General features: G+C 44.4%; 1 protein-coding gene across 3 annotated transcripts in view; it reads left to right on the top strand.

Moving 5' to 3' along the window:
* Window positions 1-6199: 6199 nt before the first annotated feature.
* NEK5 (NIMA related kinase 5) overlaps window positions 6200-13803 on the top strand; it is a 62933-nt gene continuing 55329 nt past the window's right edge. For all 3 annotated transcript variants that reach the window (XM_055542245.1, XM_055542244.1, XM_055542243.1), the window contains exons 1-2: window positions 6200-6289; window positions 10314-10452. In XM_055542245.1, the coding sequence (XP_055398220.1) occupies window positions 10336-10452 (117 nt within the window). In that variant the 5' untranslated portion in view covers window positions 6200-6289; window positions 10314-10335. The remainder of the gene's footprint in view (window positions 6290-10313; window positions 10453-13803) is intronic.

Below are 13803 nucleotides of genomic sequence, written 5' to 3'. Positions count from 1 at the left end.
TGATGTCTTGGATTCTGATTCAATACCATAGGGGTCATTCTAACCTTTCCCTTCCCTCCCCCACTCCCCTTTCTGTATCTTCTCTTTGACAGTGAGAAACTTGGCTTGTACCATCCACCATCCACTTACTTAGTTGTTCAACTCCAGTATGCATATAAAGCAGTTTCCAATGTGTTAACCCTCATCCCTAGGAAGAACAATTTACCAACTAAAATACAAAGTTTATGTCTTGCTCCTATTGTTGTTAGCCTTACACTTTCTAGTCAAAACACCATTTCCCAGAATGACTTATGTCAGCTCTTTTTTTTTTTTAATCTCTATCTTGAAGACTATCAGCCAGACTTGCCTGTGAGTTTCCAGGAGATTCCGGTGGAAGCTTGGGTCAACAGTGGCCTGCTGCAGGGCCAGAGGCACTGAATACAATAGACCTGGGAGCTGCTGGCATAAGTCCTTTTGAAAGAGCTCACCATTACCCCTACCTGGGGGTAAGGAGGCCAAACTACGGGGAGGGAATTCTAGAAGTGGTCAAACAGGAGAAAGCAAGAGTGAACATAGAGATTTTAGGAATCAGTGAACCAAAATGGACCAGAATGGGTGAATTTAATTCAGATGGCCATTACATCTACTACTGTGGGCAAGAATCCCTTAAAAAAATGGAGTAGCCAATCTCAAAAATGATAGAATGATCTCTGTTCATTTTCAAGGCAAACCATTCAGTATCACAGTAATCCAAGTCTATGTCCCAACCACTAATGCTGAAGAAGCTGAAGTTGAATGGTTCTATGAGGACCTAGAACACTCAAAAAAGATCCAGTCCCCTTTTCATCATAGGGGACTGTAATGCAAAAGTAGGAAATTAAGAGGTACCTGGAGTAACTGGCAACTTTGTCCTTGGGGTACAAAATGAAGCAGGGCAACGGCTATTAGAGTTTTGCCAAGAGAATGTACTAGTCATAGCAAATACCCTTTTCCAACAACACAAGAGACGACTCTACACATGGACATCACCAGATGGTCAATACCAAAATCATAGTGGTTATATTCTTTGCAGCCAAAGATGGAGAAGCTCTATACAGTCAGCAAAAACTAGACCAGGGGTTGACTGGGGCTCAGATCATGAATTCCTTATTGCCAAATTCAGACTTAAATTGAAGAAAGTAGGGAAAACCACTAGACCATTCAGGTATGATCTAAATCAAATCCCTTACCATTATACAGTGGAAGTGACAAATAGATTCAAGGGATTAGACCTGATAGAGTGCATGAAGAACTATGGACAGAGGTTCGTGACATTGTACAGGAGGCAGTGATCAAGACCATCCCCAAGAAAAAGAAAGGCAAAAAGGCAATTTGAGGAGTCCTTACAAATAGCTGAGAAAAGAAGAGAAGCAAAAGGCAAAGGAGAAAAGGAAAGGTAAACCCATTTGAATGCAGAGTTTCAAAGAATAGCAAGGAAAGATAAGAAAGCCTTCCTCAGTGATCAGTGCAAAGAAATAGAGGAAAACAATAGAATGGGAAAGACTAGAGATCTCTTCAAGAAAATCAGATATACCAAGGGAACACTTCATGCAAAGATGGGCACAATAAGGAACAGAAACGGTATGGGCCTAACAGAAGCAGAAGATATTAAGAGGAGGTGACAAGAATACACAGAACTGTACAAAAAATATCTTCGTGACCCAGATAATCATGATGGTGTGATCACTCACCTAGAGCCAGACATCCTGGAATGCGAAGTCAAGTGGGTCCTGGAAGCATCACTAGGAACTAGTGGTGGAGGTGATGGAATTCCAGTTGAGCTATTTCAAATCCTGAAAGATGATGCTGTGAAAGTGCTGCACTCAATATGCCAGTAAATTTGGAAAACTCAGCAGTGGCCACAAGACTGGAAAAGGTCAGTTTTCATTCCAATTCCAAAGAAAGGTAATGCCAAAGAATGCTCAAACTACTGCACAATTGCACTCATCTCACATGCTACCAAAGTAATGCTCAAAATTCTCCAAGTGAAGCTTCAATAGTATGTGAACCGAGAACTTCCAGATGTTCAAGCTGGATTTAGAAAAGCAGAGGAACCAGAGATCAAATTGCCAACATCCATTGGATCATTGAAAAAGCAAGAGAATTCCAGAAAAACATCTACTTATGCTTCATTGACTATGCTAAAGCCTTTGACTGTGTGGGTCACAGCAAACTGTGGGAAATTCTGAAAGAGATGGGAATACCAGACCACCTGACCTGCCTCCTGAGAAATCTGTATGCAGGTCAGGAAGCAACAGTTAGAACTCGACATGGAACAACAGACTGGTTCCATATAGGAGAAGGAGTTCGTCAAGGCTGTATATTGTCACCCTGCTTATTTAACTTATATGCAGAGTACATCATGCAAAATGCCGGGCTGAATGAAGCACAAGCTGGAATCAAGATTGCCGGGAGAAATATCAATAACTTCAGATATGCAGATGACACCACCCTTATGGCAGAAAGCAAAGAGGAATAAAGAGCCTCTTGATGAAAGTGAAAGAGAGTTAAAAACCTGACTTAAAACTCAACATTCAGAAAACTAAGATGATGGCATCTGGTCCCATCACTTCATGGCAAATAGATGGGGAAACAGTGGAAACAGTGACAGACTATTTTGGGGGGCTCCAAAATCATTGCAGATGGTGACTGCAGCCATGAAATTAAAAGACTCTTACTCCTTGGAAGAAAAGCTATGACCAATCTAGACAGCACATTAAAAAGCAGAGACATTACTTCACAAACAAAGGTCTGTCTAATCAAAGCTATGGTTTTTCTAGTAGTCATTTATGGATGTGAGTGTTGGACCATTAAGAAAATTGAGCATCAAAAAATTGACCCTTTTGAACTGTGTTGTTGGAGAAGACACTTGAGACTCCCTTGCAGTGCAAGTCAAGGGACTAGACTTGCCACACAAGTCAATCCTAAAGGAAATCAGTCCTAAATATTCATTGGAACGACTGATGCTGAAGCTGAAGCTCTAATACTTTGACCATCTGATGGGAAGAACTGACTCATTGGAAAAGACCCTGATGCTGGGAAAGATTAAAGGCAAGGGGGGAAGGGGACAACAAAAGATGAGATGGTTGGATGGCATCACCGACTGGATGGATGTGAATTTGAACAAGCTCTGGGAGTTGGTGATGGACAGGGAAGCCTGGCATGCTGCAGTCCACGGGGTGGCAAAGAGTCTAACACGACTGAGTGACTAAACTGACTGATCTGGAAGACATTCAACAATTAATGTAGGCAGGGATGGTTTTAAGGATATTTCCAGGTAATCAGCTTCCATAAATACTGTCTTTGATACCTCTTAGTTATGTCAAATTTTAGCACTGTCCCGCATGGGAACATTTCCAAACCAATCAACAAAGGGAACTTGAAAGTAGGCGTAGTTACTGAGTGGCTGAATGAACTTTGATGGCAAAGATGGTTTACAAGGGTTTGGCTTATAACAGAATTTCAAGAGATTCTAGTGGATAATTAGAACCCTATTTTAGTCATAGATTATTATATGATTCTTGACATACAACTAAGCAAGAATTGAGAATCACTTTTAGTGAAACTTTCAATTCTATTTACTTACATGAATGAAGCTTTTCAGGCCTTGCAGCTTAAAAAGAGATTAAAGTGAGGATTGATGAAATAAAAGTATTTTTAAGGCAGGATAAGAAATTTAACCATAAATTTAACCATAAAAATTTCTCTCTGCCAGTTTGGACCACTGTCCCTTTTTAGTGTGCACTGTGCTTGTGGATTATACATTAGGTCCCCTCAGAAGACACAGGCATGTCTGCTTCCCCAGAAAACACAAACAAAATGGCAGTTTTCTCTTGGTGTTAGCAAGGAGATAACGTCTTTCTTAATCCTGTTGGACTATGTTAACTGTCAATATGTTACTTCAACATATCACTCTTTGGACCACTAATTTTAATGAATTTTTAAAAGCATCTGATTAGGAAATAGAAATTAACCTCCATTTATATGATCAGGTGATCAGTAAGCTTTTGAGTCATGAAAAATATTACGCACGGAAATATGAGTTCAAGGAGAAAGGAATGATGTTCTGAAGGAAAGCTTCTGATTCTTAAAGGAAAGCATCCTTTTTTAACTTAATAGATGATGCTGGGTTTCAGATCGCCACGGTATTTACATTCTGTTGGTTATGTTTCACTTGTGTCAGTATTTATAATTGCTGGAAATTAAATCTTTTAAGCTACTTAAACAGGTAATGAAACATTTCAGACAGCAGCTTGATGTACACTGCGAGTGAGGAGTGGATGCAGGGCGATGGGGCGGTGCTGAGGGAGCGTGTTTTGTAGACCACCCGGCAGCAGCCAGTTTCCTAAGGGGACCCCATGGAGGCTGCCTGCTGCGGCCAAAAGAGCAGGGCTCCGTTCTAGTCTCCATCTCTTGACAGCATTTGAGACCCTGCACGAAAAACTCTTCGTATCTCAGTTCAGTTCAGTTCAGTCGCTCAGTCGTGTCCGACTCTGCGACCCCATGAATCGCAGCACTCCAGACCTCCCTGTCATTCACCAACTCCCGGAGTTCACTCAAACTCATGTCCATCGAGTCGGTGATGCCATCCAGCCATCTCATCCTCTGTCGTCCCCTTCTCCTCCTGCCCCCAATCCCTCCCAGCATCAGAGTCTTTTCCAATGAGTCAACTCTTCGCATGAGGTGGCCAAAGTATTGGAGTTTCAGCTTCAGCATCAGTCCTGCCAATGAACACCAGGACTGATCTCCTTTAGGATGGACGGGTTGGATCTCCTTATAGTCCAAGGGACTCTCAAGAGTCTTCTCCAACACCACAGTTCAAAAGCATCAATTCTTCGGCGCTCAGCTTTCTTCACAGTCCAACTCTCACATCCATACATGACCACTGGAAAAACCATAACCTTGACTAGACAGACCTTTGTTGGCAAAGTAATGTCTCTGCTTTTTAATATGCTGTCTAGGTTGGTCATAACTTTCCTTCCAAGGAGTAAGCGTCTTTTAATTTCATGGCTGCAATCACCATCTGCAGTGATTCTGGAGCCCAAAAAGATAAAGTCTGACACTGTTTCCACTGTTTCCCCATCTATTTCCCATGAAGTGATGGGACCAGATGCCATGATCTTCGTTTTCTGAATGTTGAGCTTTGAGCCAACTTTTTCACTCTCCACTTTCACTTTCATCAAGAGGCTCTTTAGTTCCTCTTTACTTTCTGCCATAAGGGTGGTGTCATCTGCATATCTGAGGTTATTGATAATTCTCCAGGCAGTCTTGATTCCAGCTTGTGTTTCTTCCAGCCCAGCGTTTCTCATGATGTACTCTGCATAGAAGTTAAATAAACAGGGTGACAATATACAGCCTTGATGTACTCCTTTTCCCATTTGGAACCAGTCTGTCGTTCCATGTCCAGTTCTAATTGTTGCTTCCTGACCTGCATATAGGTTTCTCAAGAGGCAGGTCAGGTGGTCTGGTATGCCCATCTCTTTCAGAATTTTCCACAGTTTATTGTGATCCACACAGTCAAAGGCTTTGGCATAGTCAATAAAGCAGAAGTAGGTGTTTTTCTGGAACTCTCTTGCTTTTTCGATGATCCAGCGAATGTTGGCGATTTGATCTCTGGTTCCTCTGCCTTTTCTAAAACCAGCTTGAACATCTGGAAGTTCACGTTTCACGTATTGCTGAAGCCTGGCTTGGAGAATTTTGAGCATTATTTTACTATACTAGCGTGCGAGATGAGTGCAATTGTGCAGTACTTGGAGCATTCTTTGGCATTGCCTTTCTTTGGGACTGGAATGAAAACTGACCTTTTCCAGTCCTGTAGCCACTGCTGAGTTTTCCAAATCCCGCTCAATTCTAAAACTGGGGAAAATTCAATTGTAAAACTACCTTCCTTGCTCAGTTGTTGCAAAATATAGAGATAATATATACAAAGCATCTGGTACACCTTCAGCGAGCGGGAGCCGAATGCTTGCGGAGTGTTAGCAGAGGAGTCCGGACCTAAAGCAACCGAGCAAATTCCCCAGCCCCCGGCCCTCTTCCGTGTGGACCTTGTAGGCGCGCCCGCCCCGCGCCCCGCCCGCCCCGCGCCCCGCCCGCCCCGCGCCCCGCCCGCCCCGCGCCCCGCCCGCCCCGCGCGCAGCTCCGCCCCGCGCGCAGCTCCGCCCCGCGCGCAGCTCCGCCCCGCGCGCAGCTCCGCCCCGGCAGCCCGCCCGGAGGCGCCTCGGCCCGGGGAACCCTGCTCCACGCAGGACGCTTATCTCGCTCCGCGAAGCAGGTAAGCAACAGGCGGCGCCCTCAGTCTGGACCCGGAGCTGCCCCCCAGGGCTCCGGGAGCCGGGGGAAGGGTGGAGCCCCCGCCTGGGAAGGCGCGCTCTGTGGGGAAGCTGCCTCGGTCCCGAGCTGCGTCGGTCTCCATGGCAACGCGCTGCGCTCCGGGCTCCTGGATCCTGGCTCCTCGGAGGTCTGCAGCCCTCCAGCCCGCCGCCACCCGGAGTGTTCCTAACGGAGCGAGATTTTCCCCTCACCCCGAAACTTACGGGTTTCCACCCGCTGGTGCCTCCTGGGCGGGCGCCTCTGGGTCGCTCAGTTCCCACGCTGGTGGCTTTAAGTTCCCATTCCGCGTTCGCCTCCCTCAACACTGGGCCCTCAGGTGTCCCCAGCGTCCCCTGGCTGAGGAGCTGGCTCCCACTCTATACCCCTAATCGTCCCCTCCTCCTACACTGACACAGATTACTCAGAAACATAACCTGTCTGCTCACTCAGTTTTTGAAAATCAGCATGATGCCCTAACTGTAGTCGTGTGTGTGTGTGTGTGTGTGTGTGTGTGTGTGTGTGTGAGTCCCCACGGACTATAACTCTCCAGGCTCCTTGCCATTCCCTTCTCCAGGGGATCTTCCCAATCAGGGATCAACCCAGGTTTCTGGCATTGCGGGCAAAATCTTTGCCTCCTGAGACACAAAGAAAGTAGTGGCTGCTGCTGCTGCTTCTACTGCTGCTGCTAACTCGCTTCAGTCGTGTCCGACTCTGTGCGACCCCATAGAGGGCAGCCCACCAGGCTCCACCGTCCCTGGGATTCTCCAGGGAAGAACACTGGAGTGGGTTGCCATTTCCTTCTCCAATGCGTGAAAGTGAAAAGGGAAAGCGAAGTCGCTCAGTCCTGTCAGACTCTTCCCGACCCCATGTACCACAGCCTACCAGGCTCCTCCATCCATGGGATTCTCCAGGCAAGAGTACTGGAGTGGGTTGCCATTGCCTTCTCCTAAGTAGTGGCTGCCATAGTCTAATGGGAAAAAGGAACAGTTTACCCAAAGCCCCCAAGGCTGGAGGCTGGCAGAGCGGTGCCAGACCAGGCAGCTTTCAGAGAGGTGGGAGGTGATCAGAGCCAAGTCCTGGGCCTCCAGGACCTGCCAAAGACAGTTCAGAAACAACCCTATGGGGCTCCCCTGTGGCTCAGTGGCCTGCCAACGTAGGAGAGGGAGAGGGATTGGTCCGTCTGAAACAGGAGAGAAAGGAGCAGGGCACAACTTTTGAAAGAATGACATAGCCCAAGGATACAGCATAAACCATTTAGAATTGAATGGAACCAAGATGGCAGACAAGACTAGACCTTGATCCTCAATCAGCAAGTGAAATGATACACCCAGAGGTGCCATGACAGTTCCAAGGCACTGTCAAAAGACCAAGGAGTGGTTGATGGCCCCAATCCTGGAAATCTCTGCCCTTTCCCAAAAATAGTTGGAATAATCCTCCCACTTATTAGCATATTAAATTACCCAACCTGTAAAAACTAACCATGCCACACTTCACAGCCACATGTGCCCTCTGTGATGGCCCACACTCTGTTGTGGAGTGTGCTTCTCTCTGAATCTGAATAAATTCACTTCTTACCTATCACTTTGTCTCTCACTGAATTCTTTCAGCAATAAGGCATCAAGAACCTGAGCTACATTAGGTCCTGAAACCAGGTACTGTGGGTTTTGACTGGGTTTGAGTCCCAGCCACATGGGTTTGAGTCTTAATTGGAGGTAAATGATTTCACCTCCCTGGCTCTGGAGGATCCCACATGCTGGGGAGCAGTCAAAACCCGTCAGTCAGAACTACTGAACCTGTGTTCTAGAGCCCCGGGAACTGCAAGTACTGAAGCTCAGATGCCCTGGAGCCTGTGCTCTGCAACGAGAGAGGCCACTGTAATGAGAGGCTTGTGCACCGCCCCTTTAAGGTGGCCACTGCTCTCTGCAACTAGGGAAAAGCCCACGCAGCACCAAAGACCCAGCACAGTCACAATAAATAAAATTTTTAAAAAAAGAAAAGAAACCGGAAGGGAAGCACTGGCCCATCTTTTTGCCCACGAGCTATTGAGGGTGTGTCTGTGTTATAAGTACAGTATTTCCCAAGAGATTAGTAGAGGAGAAGGGATCACCCCACTTACTACCCAGGGGGAATTCACCTTCCCCTCTCAAGAAGCCAGGATCCTGAGCTGAGGATGACAAACCCAAACCAAAGGAGCTTAAGTGCAAAAGGAATTTCAGGCCTTATATTAAAAACTGAAGATAACTGACCCAGCAGGCGTGGACGGGGCTTTTGGGTCCTCTTGCCATCCTGAATCTTATCATTAATCTAAATGCCATAGTGCCTGTCTTTATTATCAAGTCTATATTTCAGTCTGTCACTGCTTGGTACTACTACACTAGAAGAAGTAGTGAAGTAGCAGGGAGTCCCCTGACAAGGACAGCCACAAACTTTTAGATCTCTGCTCCCAGGAGCAGTCTGACCAGTGGAGGAATGATTTTTCCAAAAAGATGAACAGTTCTTGGTAAATATCTGAGCAAAACAAGGTCCAATCAAGCCTCAATTGACACGTAGTTGCATTCCCTGAAAATTCAGTATTAATTAAAATTGCACTAAACGTATTTTGCATTTAGATGTAAAATAGTTTGGTAGTAGCCACAGACAATTATAAACCGATTTTTCCACGCACACGAATGTGTTCGGAGACGTTCTAAAGCGGTGAGGCTGCTGGATAATCCTTTACTATGCAGGGCCATCCCTTGCATCACAGAATCTTTGTATCTCAGACCTTGTATGTGTGTGCTCAGTCGTGTCCGACTCTTTGCGACCCTGTGGACTGTATCCCGCTATCCTCCTCTGTCCCTGGAATTTTCCAGGCAAGATTACTGGAATGTGTTGCCATTTCCTACTCCAGGGGATCCTCCCGACCCAGGAATTGAACCCACACTTCTTTGTCTCCTGCATTGGTAGGTGGATTCTTTATCACTGAGCCACCTGGGAAGTCCTGTCTCAGACCTTGCTGTGCTTTGCTTAGCCATTCAGTTGGGCCTGACTCTTTGCGACCCCATGGACTGTAGCTCGCCAGGCTCCTCTGTCCATGGAATTCTCCAGGCCAGAATTCTGGAGTGGGTAGCCTTTCCCTTCTCCAGGGGATCCCAACCCAGGGATCAAACCCAGGTCTCCTGCATTGCAGGCGGATTCTTTACTGTCTAAGCCACCAGGGAAGCCAATGGCTTCAAAATGAGGTAGTATCTGCTTCTCCCATCTCTGGGAACAGGAAAAACTCTGGAAGTTTCCAAAATGTCCCGTAGGGCGCAGTGCTTCCCCTTTGAGAACTGCTGCTGCTGCTGCTAAGTTGCTTCAGTGGTGTCCGACTCTGTGCGACCCCATAGACAGCAGCCCACCAGGCTCCCCAGTCCCTGAGATTCTCCAGGCAAGAACACTGGAGTGGGTTGCCATTTCCTTCTCCAATGCATGAAAGTGAAAAGTGAAAGTGAAGTCGCTCAGTCGTACCCGACTCTTAGCGACTCCAAGGACTGCAGCCTACCAGGCTCCTCCGTCCATAGGATTTTCCAGGCAAGAGTACTGGAGTCGGGTGCCATTGCCCCTTTGAGAAAGGCAACTGTAAAACCACACAAGCAGAAGCTCTGTGCTTCCTAGAGGTGCCAAGATCAGGATATTATGTTTTATTTCTCAGAATAAACTTGAAAAACAGGAATTGTTATTTCCATTTTAGAAATTAGGAAAGTGAGGTTTTATGAAGTTAAGTAACTTGCCCAAGATCACCACACTAGGTTGTATCAGAGGAGAGCTGTAGCCCAAGTCTGACCTCCGGGCCTGCTAAGAGGCTCCGTCTCACTTTGGTTGTTTTACCTGTAGCCACAAGGAAAGTTAGATGAGTTAGTCTTGGCAAAATTAGAATCAAAGTTTTAGCAAAACAAGTTCTGTTACATTGTAGTGGTCAATTTTCTGACTTCATGTGCAATAAAGCTCCATTGCTCTCATTTCAGGTAACTCCATGTATTGGAGACCATGGATCAATATGACATGATTAAAGCCATTGGGGAAGGTGCCTTTGGGAAAGCGTACTTGGCCCAAAGGAAATCGGATAGCGAGCACTGTGTTATAAAAGAGATCAATTTTGAAAAGGTAAAGTTAAGAAGTTACAATTCCTGTTCATTTTCAGTGCTATATTCAGCTGGCTTTTAATCCAATTTGTCAAGGAAACACATCTTTTTCTTTTTTTAACAAGTATGAGTGAATTGACTTTTGTTTGTTCAGTCTTCTAAATCCATTGTCCAGACAGCAACCAGTGATCTTGTTTTTATTTTAAAATTTTATTTTATTTTTTGGCCGCAACTGTCATCATGAGGGATCATGATGGATAATTTCCCCCACCGGGAATTGAACCCGTGCCTCCTGCAGTGTAAGCAGGGAGTCTTAACCACTGGACCAACAGGGAAGTTTGAATTGATTTTTTTTTTTCCAAAAGAAAAGAAAAAACAATGTTATCACCCTGTCTACTATGGTACTCCTTACAGTGATAACATCTTTTAATATCCTATGGCATGTCTATGGGAGGCCCCTCCTCCCTCGCTCTGACTTCTCTATTTTGCATAAGGGTGGCGTATCTCCTCTGTCACTCCTAATATAGGTCACCTCCACAAGGAGACCTTCCCCAAACATCCTATCTAAGACAACTCCCTGACTTTAGTCGCTCCTTATTACAGCAGCCTGGTTTATTTTCTTAGTAGCATTTACAATGATCTGGGATTACTCTGTTCATTTATTTCTTATCTGTCTCCTCCAGCATGCAGAACCATGCCGGCACATAATATTGCTCAAGAATATTGCTCAAAAATATTTATGAAATGCATTGAAGGAATGGAAGGAAACCATATATTATTATTAATCTGGTATTTTTGGAGAATAATTAAATATATTTAATTAAAGAGGAATTATTTTGGCTAAATTCCCTAGAAACTTTTGCTAATTAAGAAAATAGTACGTGTAGAATGGCCGCCTGATGTCAACAGCGGACTCACTGGAAAAGAGGGCGTCTGCCTTCATTCTCTCCCTGATGCTGGGAAAGATAGAGGGTAGAAGGAGAAGAGGGCATCAGAAGACGAGATGAATGGATGGCATCACCGATGCAATGGACGTGAACTTGGGCAAACTTTGGGAGATAGTGAGGGACAGGGAGGCCTAGTGTGCTGCAGTCCATGGGGTCACAAAGAGTCAGACATGACTGGGCAACTGAACAACATGTGTAGAATGATGCAATTTTTGTAAAAAATATATGCATTCTCTCTGTATGTAGGCATGTATATTCCCACAGATATATTCCCATAGGTATAAGAAACATACTAGATAGTTTTATCTAGGTGGAATGTGGGGTTATGAGTAATTTTTGCCTTGTGCTTTTGTATCAGTTCATTCTACAGATTAGTTTTGACAGTCCTCTCTGATTTGTTCGCAAATTCCTTTTCAACCTCCTCTTCACATCCTCTTCTTTTTTCCTACATACAGATCCCTCCCACTCCAGCCTCTGTGCTTGCCCAAGGGGCTCTTTCTTCCAAGAAGGTTTTTGCCCGCCCAACAAGACTTGACTTGTTCAGGGCTGAGCCCTAGGAGAGTTTCCAGGACTTTCCCACTCTAAGTAATCTCTCTTTCTTTGTCAACTCCATAGATTTTATTCATAATGCTGTTATAATACTGAATGTGTTCTACTTTGCTGTGCTTTAGCTGTTTATTTTGTACCTTCTCCTCCAAACTTTATGCTCTTTGCAGGCAGAATCCGTGTCTTTTTCATCTTGATATTCCAAACAGCAGCTAAGAATGCTTCGCACCAGCAGCGGTTCAGTACATTCTTATTGGGTTGATAATTCAATGCATAGATACTTGCAGGCCTTCTAGCTCTGTTGTTAAGCTGGTACATACTTTGTCGTTGCTGTTCAGTTGCTCAGTTGTGTCTGACTCTTTGCAACCCAATGAACTGCAGCACGCCAGGCTTCCCTGTCCTTCACTATATCCTGGAGTTTGCTCAAACTCATGTTCAGTAAGTCGATGATGCCATCCAACCATCTCATCCTCTGTTGCCCCCTTCTCTTCTTGCCTTCAGTGGATCTTTTCCAATGAGTTGGCCTTTCAGGTGGCCAAAGTATTGGAGCTTCAGGTTTAGCATCAGTCCTTCCAATGAATATTCAGGGTTTTTTCTTTTAGGATTGACTAATTTGATCTCCTTGCAGTCCAAGGGACTCTCAAGAGTCTTTTCCAGCACTACAGTTCGAAAGCATCAATTCTTTGACCCTCAGCCTTCTGTATGGCCCAACTCTCACATCCATACATGACTACTGAAAAAAACCATAGTTTTGACTATACATTCTTTTGTCAGCAAAATCTCTGCTTTTTAATATGCTGTCTAGATGTGTCATAGTTTTTCTTCCAAGGAGCAAGCGTCTTAGAAATTATCAGTTCAGTTCAGTTGCTCAGTCGTGTCTGACTCTTTGTGACCTCATGGACTGTGATGCCATCCAACCATCTCATCCTCTGTTGTCCCCTTCTCCTCCTGCCTTCAATCTTTCCCAGCATCAGGGTCTTTTCAAATGAGTCAGCTCTTTACATCAGGTGGCCAGAGTATTGGAGTTTCAGTGTCAGCGTCAGTCCTTCCAAGGAATATTCAGGACTGATTTCCTTTAAGATTGACTGTTTGGATCTCCTTGCAGTGCAAGGGACTCTCAAGAATCTTCTCCAACACCACAGTTGAAAAGCGTCAATTCTTCGGTGTCAAAAGCACCGGTGTTAAAAATTATAAAACCATTTAAATTCTAAGTAAAGAAAAAGCCATGTGGGAGGTGAATCCTCTATAGAAATATATATTAATGCGTTTTTAACATCTCTCTCATTCTTTAGTATATATAATTAAACAAACTGACTTTATATATTTCTAATAGAGCACTGAATTTTTTCACTCATGAAGACCCTAGTCTCCATGCTGTAAATAAGTAGAATTTATATGAGGGAGGCTGTTGTTACCATTGTTTTCCTGTATCTCTTTGTGTTATCAAATTTGCCTGGCAACATCTGTGTCACAGAATTAATATTTCTTACTTCTTCCTTTCTACCCTATTGTAGTTTTTCATTCTTATCTAGAAAAATTTACATGTCTTCTCCGCTCTCCAGCACCTCTCCATGAAACGAACTCATTTTCTCTTATCATCCTACCATTATCAAGCATATTCTTTTATATCTTGCCTTCAAAAATGTATCCTTTTTATTGTGAACATTAAAATATTCATTGAAGAAATTTTGAAAAAACTGTAGGGAAAAATAAGACTATTTATAGGAAAATAAAAAATCACAACCACTCTCTTTATCACTGTTAACATTATGGTGAACTTCTCTCTAGGCTACTTTTAATGCATAAACGTACCTTATAAGTTACTAGACTATATTAGAATGATTGATGTCATGTTGGATATACTCTTTAATATCACCTTT

The sequence above is a fragment of the Bubalus kerabau genome, chromosome 12 (assembly GCF_029407905.1).
Source record: "Bubalus kerabau isolate K-KA32 ecotype Philippines breed swamp buffalo chromosome 12, PCC_UOA_SB_1v2, whole genome shotgun sequence".
Taxonomy (NCBI): domain Eukaryota; kingdom Metazoa; phylum Chordata; class Mammalia; order Artiodactyla; family Bovidae; genus Bubalus; species Bubalus kerabau.
This window is presented reverse-complemented; position numbering and strand designations above follow the sequence as displayed.